The 15,268-nt window shown below is 35.9% G+C and overlaps 1 protein-coding gene across 1 annotated transcript; it reads left to right on the forward strand.

The window, feature by feature from the left end:
* Positions 1–861: 861 nt before the first annotated feature.
* On the forward strand, positions 862–11,633 carry Nmbr (neuromedin B receptor). Its single transcript, XM_005389257.2, has 3 exons — positions 862–1,283; positions 8,540–8,888; positions 11,232–11,633. The coding sequence occupies exons 1-3, from the start codon at positions 862–864 to the stop codon at positions 11,631–11,633; spliced, it is 1,173 nt and encodes a 390-aa protein (XP_005389314.2).
* The last annotated feature ends 3,635 nt before the right edge of the window (positions 11,634–15,268 follow it).

A 15,268-nucleotide genomic window follows, 5' to 3' on the forward strand; every position in this document is an offset into this window, starting at 1 on the left:
GATGGGCTAAGAGTGTATCAAGTCAGAAGTGTTCTTAGGGGGTTAATGGCAATATGTCTTTTACTGTAATAAAAATTTAAAAATAAATATTTACCGTAGATTTTGATCATGTGTCTTGTAAGAAAAGATAAGAAAATAAGATTTAAAAGAGAGTGGAGCGAGGGTTTGCTTCATTTCCTTTATCCTATGTTACTCTTTTGCTTCCTAAATTGAATGCTCCAGCGTTGAACACTTGACAACTCGGATCTCCAACCTTCAGGGGTTCACCAACTTCTTGCGTGGGGCTCCTCCCGCTCAGAGGGATGGACGCATCCAGGGACTCCGTGTGAGAGGGGACTCAGCTCCCCTCCAGTGCCACAGAATACTACAGCAAAGGCGGAAACAAGAGCAGAGCGGCGGGAGCACAGGTGGGCAGCTCCCCACGTAGGTTCCCAGCGTTCAGCCGCGACCGGCTGGACAGCGCCAGGATGACTTCCGCCCCTGGGCTCCAGCAGTAGCCAGGCACTTCTAGCAACCCCATGGGGGAGAGCTTCGTTTTCCAGCGGGCTCTTCGCTTGCTATAGCAGGGAATGGACCATCACAAACGGGAGGAAGACGCAACTGCTCTGCTTTTTTTTGCTTAAATAAATAAATCCCAAGCTAGTAGTATTATAACCTAATCTAGATTGGAGCTCCAGAGCGTGGACAGAGTTTGCAGCAGGTCCTGCTCCATTTGGGACGCAGCTGTGTGACTCGTTCCCTGTGAGCTGTAAAACTTGCCAGGGCGGAAAGGAAATTAATTAAATCCAACTCGCTCGCGTTGCACTTTTCCGGACTCCTGGGCGCATGCAAAGTCCAGCGGAATCTCAGGCGAAGGACACCATGCCCCGCAAGTCTCTGTCCAACTTCGCCCACACCATGGGAGGGAATCAGAGCAGTTTCCTTTCCGAGGGATCCGACCGGGATTTTCTGTCCGGCTCCGACCGGACCACGGGGGAGCTGGTGATCCGTTGTGTGATCCCGTCCCTCTACCTGCTCATCATCACGGTGGGCTTGCTGGGCAACATCATGCTGGTGAAAATCTTCATCACCAACCGCGCCATGAGGAGCGTCCCCAACATTTTCATCTCTAACCTGGCCGCTGGGGACTTGCTGCTGTTGCTCACCTGCGTGCCCGTGGACGCCTCGCGCTACTTCTTCGACGAGTGGATGTTCGGGAAGGTGGGCTGCAAACTGATCCCGGCCATCCAGCTCACCTCCGTGGGGGTGTCTGTGTTCACTCTCACTGCCCTTAGCGCCGACAGGTGAGCGCAGAGGTAGAAGCGAGGTGGTGGGAGAGAAGATTCGCCTGGAGAACCCAGCAAGGAGCGAAGGGAGCTAGGAAAGGTTGGTGGGAGGGCACAGGGAGAAAGGGGTGAAAGCGATATGGGAGTAAAGTGAATAAAAGGGGACTCAGGTGGAAAGACTGAAAACATATCGGAAAATTGTTTTATTGTTTAAAAAAACAGAAAAACATTAACTTTAATATTGTATATCCTACTCACTCCATTCACACATACACTTTGGGAACCTTTATTATTGACTTCATAGAAAGCTGTGGAATAAATATGCAAGGGTCCAAGGATCTTGTGGGATCTTTTCACATGAGCCTGAAACCTTCAAGTGTATTTCCCTTATTAAGTAGGATACCAGCCTGGAAGGTAACAATGTCCACCTTAGCATTAGGAAAATATTTAATTTAAAATTTTATCTAAATAAGAAGAAGCATCTTTTTCATATATTAGGTACTATTTACTGATGTGAAAATAATTAGGATAATAAGTGCTTTGCAGACAGATGACATTATTCTGGCTTAATGTCTGAAGTCAAGCAATATGTTACATTTTTTCACAGATAGAAACTAAATTTTAGTATCTTCAAATAATGCTGTAGAGGTGCACCATTGATATCCAATCTGCTTATCATTGTTCTAGCAATGTGCAGTCCTTTATTCTACCTAGCCGTTTAGTCTATTCAACCTTGTGATTTTTCAGGTATTGATATTGAAGCTCAGGGAATGTAAATCCTCCTGGAAAGGCTAACAGAAAGATCCAAGCCTCCCAATTCAGGGTCCAGTACCATTGATCCAGACTCTCTGCAGCCGTGCTTTTGGACAATTAGCTGGGTGTGGGGTGATGTGTGGGTAGGATTGCAGGAAATATATACAATTAGGTATCATTATATCAAGTGGTGGTTTAATTTCTCTGGGAATGGAGGAGCAGCAAGCTATTTAGGTAAACAATTTAACTGGGATAATTAAGGTGGTGTTCATTGTCTTTAATTTACAAATTACTAATGAAAAATGAGTCTGGACTTAAAGGTCCTGGCATTTGCAATGCCAGTCTTATGTTTTTCTTTTTGGGGGTGGGGGAGTTTCTGGTACCAGGATCCAAACTCAGGTCCCTCCACTTGCCAGGCAGGCGCTGTGCCTCTGAGCTAAATCCCCAGCCCCTCCAGTCTTATGCTGCTTTGGCACTGAAGAGTTAACCTTTGTTGAAGGAATGACTAAATTCAGTGGAGAGGTTAATTTTTTACTTTTTAACTGTGATTCACTCACTTTAGTTCATATCGTATACTCTCTAAAACTACTTTCCTAGAAAATTCGATGACTTCTGTGTGAATTATGCATCTCATTTCGTGTACATGGCACTGTTCCTGTCAGTATTTGAAAAGTTGTCTTTGAATAACAAAACCAAAATGTGACTTTTAATTTTAGCTACTCTGCTTTAGAGACTCATTTTAATTAGATAGCTAAAAAATTTCATTCAGTGACTAGAGTAAAACTGAATGATTAGTTATCATAACAGTCAAAATTACTATCATTATGCTTTACTTTTTAAAACATGGCATTATTAGTAAGATCCAGTGTTTTATTTCACACAAATTTCCTTAACCTATTTTCATGGAGATACACAGCTAAATATACCCCAGTCAACATCAGAACAATGCTAGTCCTCATATATTTTAGGTACTTATTGGTTTCATATGCTTATTATGTGCTGTGTGAATATAGCATTGATAGTTTTAATTGTAGTGATAAAGGAGGGCTGCCTCTTCTACTTGAAGTACGGTCACCCTTGCTTATATTCAAGTTGTGCCAGAGGAATTTAAGGTAGCTGAAAAATAAAGATACAAATATGTGTTACAGGAATGACAAAAAAGTGGAAGAAATCAGGGATAAGAACTTAAAAGTTGAAAAACGTAAGGTAACCCATATTTTCACAAAGTGTGAATAATAGAGTTTTCTGAAAATTTTCTAGTAGCAGATTCAAAAAGGTAAACTTGCTTTCCGTAATAAGCATTCATTGTTATATTTATATAAACATAGAAACAGAGTGAATTATAATTCTACACCTCACTTATTGATTTGTCATTAAATAAAGGTTGTTGCATTTGTTTACAATAAGTTATATGTCTTTCTCATTAACCTCAACCATTTTTAGTTTATTTCCCTTTCTCATCTTTAGAAACACCACAGTTTGACCTAGAAAGGTGCTATGTAATTCTCACAGTATTTATAATATTGCTATCCTTTAGATTTTACGTTGTGGATTTTGAAGATTATTCATGCACTTTAGTGTAGAACCTGGTGGGCACACTCCAGAAAAGGAGGCAATGAATGCACCAGGCTGGATTTATGGCATCTGGTCACTAACCCTGCATCTGTTATTTCCAGATGTTTTACTTGGAGAAAGATGACAGAAACAGTGCAGATCACATGGCAGTGTTTTCCTCCTTGCAAAGTAAGAATAATGCCTTCAATATGACATGGCATATTGTAAGAGGAGGGAGCTGATTCTTTAAATCCTGAATGGTTGCTGGATTTTATATACTTTCTGTGCAAGTACTGAAAATGCACCCGTTGCCTTGCACAACATACAGTTGTGGCAAAGGTGAGCACCGCTGCACTCAGTCCTCCCGAGAAATTGCTTGTAAACTCAACTGATATTCAGGATCCCCTGAAGACTTTAGTCAGTGTAGAACCTTGCATTTGATATCATAAATATTCTGCATTATTGAACTTATTTAGATTTATTTAGTTATTTAGATCTATTTTTTCCCTGTTCTCTGGGTCATTCTGAAAATAAGCGTATATTGAGCAACACTAGAGTCTGTCTCTATTTCTTACTATCATTCCTGTCTCAATCTAGTATCTAAAAATTCCTACCCCATGCACTCACAATTTCTTGTAGTAAGTGATGTCTTAGTTACTTAGGCCATATTTTCTTCATTAGTTCAACAGCTCTTTATTGAGAATCTACTGTGGGCCAGGCATTATGTTGTTTATTAGAGATGCAGTAATAAGCAAGAGTTTTTCTTCTATTTTCATATATTTTACACTTGGATTATTTTTTTCTGGCTTATTCCTTGCATGATACAATAAAGTTTAATAAGAAAAAAGTATGGATATTGTAACTAAAAATGTGTGTGAAAATGTAGAGGTAGAGATTTTGAGATATGATCATTTTTTAAAAGGAAAAATGATCTAATCGTCTACTTCATTTTGTATTATGATTAAATTTATTTATCTCTTAAAATGAAATCTAGACCACACACAAATGCCATAGGAAGATTCAAAATGAGAGTTGGTGAAGAAATATATCTAATTATTTATACTTAATACGTGAAGAGAGAGATGCTTTTGCCTTTGATCATTCTTTTGTTTTCAATTTTCAAATGTACCCTGTTATGATACAGTGTCAAGTTAAATAGATTTAATGCTAAGAGGCAGCCCCCACATTTTATATAAATATTTGAAAAAGAAGCATAATAAGGGGCTGGGGATTTAGCTCAGTGGCAAAGCACCTGCCTGGCAAGCGCAAGGTCATGAGTTCAATTCCCATTACCAGAAGAAAAAACTAAAAAAACAAAAAAAGAAGCATAATAAAATATGCCTACTTTAGTAGGCCCTAGATGGCTTTACTTTCTGCTTTATAACCTTCCAAAAATACACATACAATAGAGGTTCATTATAACGTACTTGATAATTGTAAGCTATGTTTCAGTACCAATACTGACTCTTCAGTAAGCTTACATTCAACTCTAACTTCTGGTTTTGTAGAATTTGCAGTAGCACCCTTTTATTCAAATGTGTATTCTGACTATTATTGGGATCTGGCCTCCCATTCTCAAGAGGTAGCTCAAAAGCTTCCCTGTTGATGAGGTCTTCCTTATCTTCTTCCTACTCTCCTGCTACGTTTCTCACTTTCCCTAAACCAAGCATTTTGTATCTGTTGCTGGAAATATTACCAGAATTTATTATCTGAAACTTCTCAACATTGTTATTGTCATTATACTGCCTATTCTGCCGACTATGGTCTGAACGTTTGTGTCCTCTCCAAATTCATAATTTGAAGTCCTAATTCCCAAGATGATATTTTTAGGTAATGGGGACTTTAGAAGGTAATTAGCTCATGGGAATGGGGCCCTTCTGAATAAGATTAGTGCCCTCAGAAATAAACTGCAGGAAGACCTTACTGGTTCCATTGCATGGAAAGATAGTGAGAAGGTTCCATTCATGTATCAGTAATGAGACCTTCATGAGACATCAAATTTGCTAGCACCTTGATCTCAAGTTTTCTATTCTCCGTGGTTGTGAAAAAAAAAATGTGTCATGTTTATAAAGCACCTAGTCTTGAGTATTTTGTTATAGTAGTCTCAAGTAAAAAAGTAGTCCTGGGTAATCTTAAGTCTCTTTTAGTAGCTGCAATGGTATGTGCTTAGATGTTGGATAGATAAGTTACATTTTCCTTTTCCTTTGTAAATACATGGGGGAAACTTAGAGTGCCCTTTGTGATTTTTTAATAATTTCAAAACAAAGCTTTATCTATTATTAGTGATCATCTATCTATCCTTCCTTTATAAACATCAACATAACAATAAAAACAATCAGCCTTTCAGTACTTTGCACTTAATTAGGAGTTATCAATCAACAATTATCTAACACTGTGGAAGAAATTCCAGTACAAATAGACCAAAAACAAAAAAACCTAGAACTATGCTAGAAGAGAAGATTAATCTATTTCGCTATTAGTTCCATAGGTAATATGCCAATGCATATCAGAAGAATAGAATAATATGGAAAAGGAATGATTTGAAAGGAAGAAAATGTTTTAAAAAACAGAAACATCAAAGCAGAAACAAAAAAAATAAAAAGGATGAAAAAGAACTAATTGGTTTAGAAAGTAAACCAAAGAATTTGTAGAAATACTTTGTAAATGTGAGGCTAAAAAAGAAACACTGAGATTCATTTTTAAATTTTTTTTGTCTTTTTGAGACAGGGTTTCTGGGCAGGGGATATAGCTCAGAGGCACAAGTGCCTGCCTGGCAAGTGCAAAGCCCTGAGTTCGATTCCCAGTACCAACCCCCTACCAAAAAATACTGAGACAGGGTTTCACTATGCAGTTCAGACTGGTCTTGAACTCACTTTGTAACCCAAGTTGGCCTCAAATTTGCACCGATCCTCCTGCTTCAGCTCTTTGAGTGCTGGGATTACAGGTGGGTGGCACTATGCTCAGTAAAGCACTGAGATTCAAGAATTGGGTTTCTAATTATCCAGGTTGATGATAAAGAAACATTTCACACACAAAGTCAGGTAGATAGAAAATTATGCAAGTAAAAAAATAAATATTGACTCTTGGAAAATCAGGTGTGTTTAGAATATCATCATAATATATTGCTGAGTTCTATGGTACATAATATTTCAGTCTCAATAATTATAAATTAACTATACTTAAACACAATTTAAATAATGAAATCAGGACTTTGGGCATTGGAGCAAGTGCCATAGTAAGTAAAGACAGAAAAATCTTCAGCTGACATAACAAGATGTCAATAGTTAATATTTATATTTGTTCAAGAAACAGTGGTAGATGGGACTGGGGATTTAGCTCAGCGGCAAAAGCGCCTGTCTGGCAAGCGCAAGGTCTTGAGTTCGGTTCCCGGCACCGGAGAAAAACCAAAAAAAAAAAAAAAAAAAAAAAAAAAAAGAAACAGTGGTAGAACTACATTTCTGTGAAATATAGAGATAATGATATGGAATTTATTCTAATTCATGAAAAAGATATGAGGTGAAATGGAGGTTTTTATTTTTATTTACAAGACTCAAACAGATTTTTTAAAAAACTGTGAGTACATTAATCTGATTAAAAATAAAATATAGCATTGTAGCTTATTAATTCCAATTTCATTTTCATAAGAATGTGATAAAGAAGAATAAGGAAGGGAATACCTGCCTATTAAGTTCTACCACATGGGAAACCTAGAAGAGAGGTTTTGTACATGCTAAATTTTGCAGTGAAGCCCCTTTCATCTTCCTTACTTCCTATATTTCCAAGATCCAAACATGAATTTCCCTTCCCTATGAAGGATCTGAAAATAGCACTGGGGACAAATCAGGAGAGAGAGAGAGGCTGCCTTTGGAGTGAGCATGAGGAGGTGAGCTGCACATCTCCAGGGAGAAATAGGAAGACTTTCCACGGATTCACAGAAAAAGACCTTAACTGGTATCTAGTGGCTTGAAGTAGCCTGAATTTTCCTAGGCATGGTGGCACATGCTTATAATCCCAGAACTCAGGAAGCCGGGGTTACATAGCAAGTTTAAGGCCAGGATGAATTACATAGCGAGACCTTGTCTGAAGAATAAAAAGAAGAAATATTCTGAATTTTTAGAGCATCAGATAAGTTTAAGTGTGTGTAAGGATAAGGTGGTATTTTGGCAAGGTGAGGATCTTCTAAACTTTTTCTTATATAAAAAATCTTGGAGCATAAAATGTTTATATTTTTTACAAATAAAAAAAAAGCCAGATTTTCCACAAAGACATCAGAAATGACAGCTCAGTTTTGTCTGATTTCATTTTGTTACCTATTTGAAGACAAATATAAGTAATTTGAGGGTCACGTACAATTTGTGTTTGCTTGCGTCTTCATTATTTTACTTACTGTGTGACTGAGTTAGCTGTAGAATTTTAGATTAAAATTTCTGTCCTGGAGTGTGGGTCCTTTACCACGAATACTATTTCATTTCCAGTTCTTATGAAAATTCCAAGTTAGATGAATATCTAAGATTTATTAGGAAAGTAGGAGACATCAAGCTTAGAACATGTAGGAGGATGTCATTAGATTTAGTTGTGTCATATTGTGGACTTTTAATATTTTACAGTTAATGTTTGTTCCCAGTGATTATGATAATGATAAAGTTCTTAGCAACAAAATTATTTAAATAAAAATTCAATAAATTACATTTAGCAGTGTGTGTAGATTTAGAAAAATATCTATGAAAAAGGTAAACAAATGACTGCAATTTGGGCAATGTCAATTTATACAATTTTCCTTTCACTTCCTGTATTTTGTGCCAAAAGCAGTGAAATTACTTATTAATAGAGAGAGATCCCAAGGATGTGAGGTCTTCTGAAGCTGCAAAAAGACCAGGGAATAAGAAAGTGTTGGCATTTCTCTTACTGAGTAAGGATTCTCTCTCTTTCTTTTCAAAATAGTAACCTGGGACATGTTGTCTTCCTAGGTACAGGGCCATCGTCAACCCCATGGACATGCAGATGTCAGGTGCGGTGATGTGGACTTGTGTGAAGGCTGCAGGTATCTGGGTGGTCTCCGTGCTGCTGGCAGTTCCTGAAGCTGTGTTTTCAGAAGTAGCACATATTGGAAGCTTGGATAACAGCAGCTTCACAGCATGCTTACCTTACCCTCAGACAGATGAATTACATCCAAAGATTCATTCGGTGCTCATTTTTTTGGTCTATTTCCTCATACCACTTGTTATTATTAGCATTTATTATTATCACATTGCAAGGACTTTAACTAAAAGTGCACATAATCTTCCTGGGGAATATAATGAACATAGCAAAAAACAGGTAAGCCTGGTAGATGTGTGCATGTGTGTACATGTGTGTCTGTGTGTGTGTGTGGCAGTGGGGGAGTATACTGCTCATAACCAGTAACAAATTCCGCAGTCTATTTTCTGGGTTTCCATCCTATGAACGGTAAGGAGCATTGGGCTTGCCTAGTCTTAACTCAGAGGGGTGCTGAAAGTTCTGCAAAGTCCTGCCTATCTGACATCTGGGCCTCTACTGAGACCTGGAATTCCACCATGAGAAATTTAATGCATCTGAAGACTTTTATTCCCATGCAATTGTGTAGGCAAAGATCAACATCATAAACCAGACATTTTCACATATTAAATATAAATTTATTAAATCATTGTTGCTTTTCCTACTGTCCTAATAAGAGCAACAGAGTAAGGCAGAAGGATGCAAGAGGAAATATCTTAGGGCATTGCCTGGGATCTGACAACAAGGCTTAGATAGAATACCAGACAGGGAGGTCCTGGAAAAGTAAAGCAAAAAAAAATTGAATGAGTGTGATCCCAATGTGGCTTGATGTTGCAAATACTTGGCCTACTGCAAATGTATAATGTTCCCATTTATATATTTTTCCGTGCTTAAAGAATAGGCAGTATTAATTTCAGGTAAAACTAATTGTGTTGATCTACAAAGGGATAGGAAAAGTATTTTTGTGGGAAAATGCGTAGTTATCACTTGGGTATTCCTAGCAAAGAACTTCCAAATGGTTCTGTTGGTGCAGGGAAGCCAAGGGCAGTAAATTTGAGGCAAAGAGAAAAGTTACTTGGATGAAAATATAGTAAAAGTCTGCATCCTTAGGCCCTTTAACAACTGTAGAACCTGATAAAGTTTTCTTGCATGGAAGGTAACTTCCCTTAATTGAGAACCATAGACATCCAAGCTTCACATCTGCTTTTAAGATTAAAAAAAGTCAACCAATCTTCAGAGACATTTTTGGATAAATTAATGGATTCTTTTTCCAAATATCTGGCATTACTGAAGCCAAACATTCAGGCTGTAGGCTCATTTTGCTATTTTTATATACAGTTTTTTAAAACATAGAATCTTGTGATTCAATTTAGAGATTTAAAGTTTGACTATTGGTTTCTAAAGTTGAGTTCCTTTTCTTACTTGTTTTCCTCGTGGCTTTGGTTCTGCCTTGTTTTTGTTAATTTCTCTTTGGTATCTATGAACTCTGTCTTGACGTTTGTGAAGAAGTCTTCTGAAAGCTACCACCCTGACTCTGTGTTGGGATCTCAGCTATAGACTGCCATGAAACTCTCCTAACCATGCTCCACCTGCTTAGGAAGGATACTGTTGAGTAATTAACAAATTTCACAAGTGACCTCCCTAATACAGCCGGGTTATCTGACTTACGTCACGGGTTACATCTGGACTGCTAAATTCTTTTCCCTGATATCACCTAGGCCCATTCCTAAAACTTTTCCAGTTTTCTCTGGAATGTTTTACTTGATGATCTCAGAAAATATCATGATAACTACTGTTAGTGTCACTTGATACTACATTTTTACATTTGTGTTGCTTTATGTAAATATTTCAGTGTTCTGGGAAAATATAAGCTAAATTTTGGAGGGCAAATGTTAGAAAATTATTTTCAGATTGCAAACATTAGTGCTGGATATTTGAATTTTGTCTATCAAATCCCTAAAGCTCATCTTATAAGGCAGTAAACACAGTATGTAAACTTTATGAAAGAAAGAAAATGTATTTTTATTTGTAAATGTAACCCAGCATAAAAATATTAACAATGTTCAGTTCTAGAAACTCCTTTTGGTTTATGTGTCAAGAATTTAAATCTCAAGTGCTGTGTGTGTGTGTGTGTGTGTGTGTGTGTGTGTGTGTAGTAAGATTTAAAAAAGTGAAGGTCTGTTTTAACAGATCAATTGTTCTTATTTAAAATGTCCTTATTAAAAAAAAAAAAAACAACAACAAACCTAAGCACGAATGTATTCTGGTTCATTAAATTAGTACGCTTAATTGACAGGCAAATGAATTTTATTTCTACTGAACATAATGAGACTTTAAGCAGAAGAAAAGTAGATTTAAAATTTGACAATATTTTAAGATCACAGTTCTAACATGAATGGGTGGCCACTTATTAATAATTTACCATCCAGTCTTGCATAAACTATTAAATAGTTTAAAATGGAATTAGTACAGCAGACAAAATAGGCTTCATCAAACTATTAAAATAGTCATTTTTTAAGGAAAATAATTATGTGTTTCGGATGAATTTTCATGCTACAAATTTCACTGTTTTTGTGAGATGATAAATTTTGGACTTGGCTGGCTCCAAACATTTTAAGCAAGGAAATCATTTCCTTCTCTTTACAGATGGAAACACGGAAACGCTTGGCTAAAATTGTCCTCGTCTTTGTGTTCTGCTTTATCTTCTGTTGGTTTCCAAATCACGTCCTCTACATGTATCGGTCTTTCAACTACAAGGAGATTGATCCATCTCTAGGCCACATGATTGTCACCTTAGTTGCCCGGGTTCTGAGCTTTTCCAATTCTTGTGTCAATCCATTTGCTCTTTATCTACTCAGTGAAAGCTTCAGGAAGCATTTCAACAGCCAGTTGTGTTGTGAAAAGAAGCCCTATCCAGAGAGATCCACCAGCTACCTACTCAGCTCTTCAGCAGTGCGTATGACGTCTCTGAAAAGCAATGCAAAGAACCTGGTGACTAATTCGGTGTTATTAAATGGGCACGGCTCCAAACAGGAAATGGCACTATGATTATGACTATTCAACAGAGTACTGGAAAAGGATGGACTAACTTTTCTGTTCCTATTGAGCAGAGCAGAATTAATTGGTCCACTCTTACTGCTGCTCAGCTAATTCATTACACTATTTCATGACTGACTCAGAAAAGCTAAGCATTTTTCTCTGAACAGAACTTTACATTATAACACATAATGTATATATATTCACAGAAACATGCATCCATCTCATGAAAGTGACTCAAGAGCAATTTAATATGTGCACAAATCAATATTGCTTTAAAATTCTGTTCTTTCCTGTGGCAAATTGTAGCATATTTACCTTAAATTTGTCTTATTTTAAAGCATAAAATAACTTCCTATATTGACTCACTGATTCAATGAGATATAATATGCAAGCCCCTATTACTTGAAATGTAAATCATGTTTTCCTGGTGGACAAATTTTATTCATAACTAGTATATATTATATAAGAAAATTCAATGTATAATCTTGAACAGCTTGATCATATATCAATACTATTTACTGTGGCATTTTGTGTGATTAATAATAGTTCATAGAAATAGCTCCTATCTGTTAACTTCTAGGTACTGTATGTGATTAAATCATGCAATGACAATTGTATTATGAATTGTAAATAAGTACCATACATAATGACTTACCTTATGAATGTAAAACAGATTCCAAATTGCAAAATGATGACTGAGAAACTTGCATGTCCATATCTGTATACATTGTTAAATCCTTAACAATTGGGTTGATTCTGTATAGATGTGATAAGATTTGTAAAATTCATTTGAGTTCTCATCCGGTCTTGTAACAGCCAGCTGACAATTGTGTGGGATTTCATTTAGGAAATTTTTCTCTGCATCATATCACATATTTTCTAAATAAATGTCCTGATTTGTGTCAGTAATCGTGGTCTTGATTAAATACTAAAATGTACCCTCTTTCTCAGTATGCATCAAGAAATCTAATACATCAGTATGTTTCTTTTTCCAAATTTACTGAGATAACTTAGTATATTAACCTCCTCCTTAAATAACTCTAATTCATACTGTCTAGATGGGAACTATCCAGCTGTATATAGCAATTGAAAAATAAAAACAAATTGTTTCCCTTTTTGATAATAATAATAATGATAATCAATAACAATCTAATATTTTCTGTGTTTTAGGCATAGTCTAGGAGCTGTATATTTATTATTTAACTTAATCTTCAGAATAATTACTGAGGCAAACAACAGAAAGACCGTATTTTGACAGGGTGTGAAGCTACCTAATTCAGAGAGAAGCTTTGTTCAAAGGAATACACAATTTTGCAAATTAAATGAAAACATCTTGTCATGTGAACGCTACAGCAGGACCTCAAATTTAGGCTCCATTAACTTCATTGTAAATTCAACTGTGAAGTATATATTGTTATTATGTATATTTTATAGATTAGGAAATTGAAGCTCAGAGCTATTAAATAGCCCAAAGAAGATTATTCAGCCATGTGGAAAAGTTGGGCTATAAAAGCAGAGAGCATGTCATGGTGTGTAAACGTCTCTATTCCACGACCACTCAGCCGTGGTTTGAATATTTGTTATTAAACCTCAGGCAAGCTGAAGATTCACGTATCATGAACTCACGAGAATAATATTCACAGGTTTTATATATTTTTAAAGATTTTATAAATCTCTGAAGCCCCATCAGTTGGAACTAAAGGAGCCACATCTCCAAATTAAGAATTATTGGTTGATGAAGAATTTTGCTTGAATAGTATTAAAATGATGGCAGATATATGTGAAATGTTATAAGGTATACACATATTTATCTTGTATGATCCTCTTAATATAATATATATGCACACATATAACTTGCATATATAAAAAATTGCAATATAGATGCACAGATATTCTGTAAGACCTACATGTTTCTGATACCATATTTATGTACAAAACTAAAAGGATATATGCATATACTAACTATAAATTCCTAATAATTTAGAGTTTAAGAGAATAAAGGTGCTATAACCTGAAATCAGATTTATTTTGCAACAATGAAAAATATTTATAAATGAAATGTGAAAAATTTACTTACATATTGTCTTGGTTACTTTTTTCTCATCACTGAGACAAAATACCTGACACCCAAAATTAAGGAAGGAAAGGTTTATTTAGCTCAGAGTTTGTAGAAGTTTTAGTCTGTAATCACCTGGCTCCAAAGCCCAGTGGCATGGCACAGGGGCAACACTTCAAGATGGCAGGAGACAGCAAAAGCAATAGGAGCGAAAAGGAGGGCAGAGCAAGCCTCTTGTCCTCCCTTATATTGTATAGAGGCTGTCCACCCTAGGTGGGTGTAGCACTCACATCATATTCATGCCTTCCTCTTGCCCAGGATGAGGATGTTTACAAAGTGAGAACCCTGGACCCCTGCTGAATTGCTTAGTTAAACTTCTAAACATCTCACATTGACACAATGTATCAACCATTACACACATTTTTTGTGCAAAAAGTTTTTCTGTAATGATAATTGAGTACTAATGGCCCCCAAGATTTCAATTTTCCTTTTTAAGAGCAAGAGTCTTAATAATAAGCACATATCTGAATATATAATGTTATCCAAATTTGACTGAATTTAAATTTTTCTTCTGGTAGTTTTATGTGATATTGAATTCAGAATTTATAAAATATTATACACTTCTTTAAGATATTAGGTCAATATTTTGGGCTTTTTTTAAAAATTAAACAGATTGAAGATTATCAGTGCAAAGTATTTTGAATTTGGCTATTGTTCTCTAATCTCGGGTTATGATCCTAACTCATTGTTAGGATTTCTCATTTTCAAGAAGTTCTGTAAATTTTATTTTCTCAGATACTCTTTCTTTGGAACAGATATCCAAAAGTTACTACTTCGGCATATATATTATAATGTGGGACCGTACTGTATATTTATCATAATGGTGGCAAATACTTAATAATTAAACTTATCAAACACTTTCCAAGTCAAACAAAACTTCATGCTTTACATAAATATACCCACAAGTACACCTATGAGATTGAGTTCACATTAAACTTTGATATTAAACTTTGGCATTTTTTACATTTTATATATATTTTGTTTAATTTTACAAATATTTATACAGATAGCCGTTACAATATTTGGACATGATTGCTCCACTTTACAATTGTGCAAAACTGAAATGTGTCTAGTAGAAACCATGTCTTGAATTTCACAGTTTGTTCTTTGTTTGAGGTGGTGATGTATAGTGCCATACTCTTTCTGGATGTCAAAGAGCCTCAGAAGGCTATGGCTTCCGGTGATCACCAACCTACGTCAACAAAAATGTTCTCTGCAGTGTGCTATACTACATAAATGATGAGATATTCAATACTTGATTATAAAATAAGCCTTTTATTGAATGGTTTTCCCCAACTTTAGGCCTTTGTAAATGTTTTGAATATATTTACAGTAGGCAAAGCTAAAAAAGTATATTGCTCTGTAGGCAAAGCTAAAAAAGTATATTGCTCTGTAGGCAAAGCTAAAAAAGTATATTGCTCTATAGGCTGTTCATATTCTTCAACAAATATTTATGAAAAATATATGTAATCTGGTAATGTCTATCATAATAGAGAGAAATTTCACCAAATTCTTATTTTTAATGTAG

This window comes from Chinchilla lanigera, unplaced genomic scaffold (genome assembly GCF_000276665.1).
Source record: "Chinchilla lanigera isolate Chin_1 unplaced genomic scaffold, ChiLan1.0 scaffold00035, whole genome shotgun sequence".
NCBI classification, from domain to species: domain Eukaryota; kingdom Metazoa; phylum Chordata; class Mammalia; order Rodentia; family Chinchillidae; genus Chinchilla; species Chinchilla lanigera.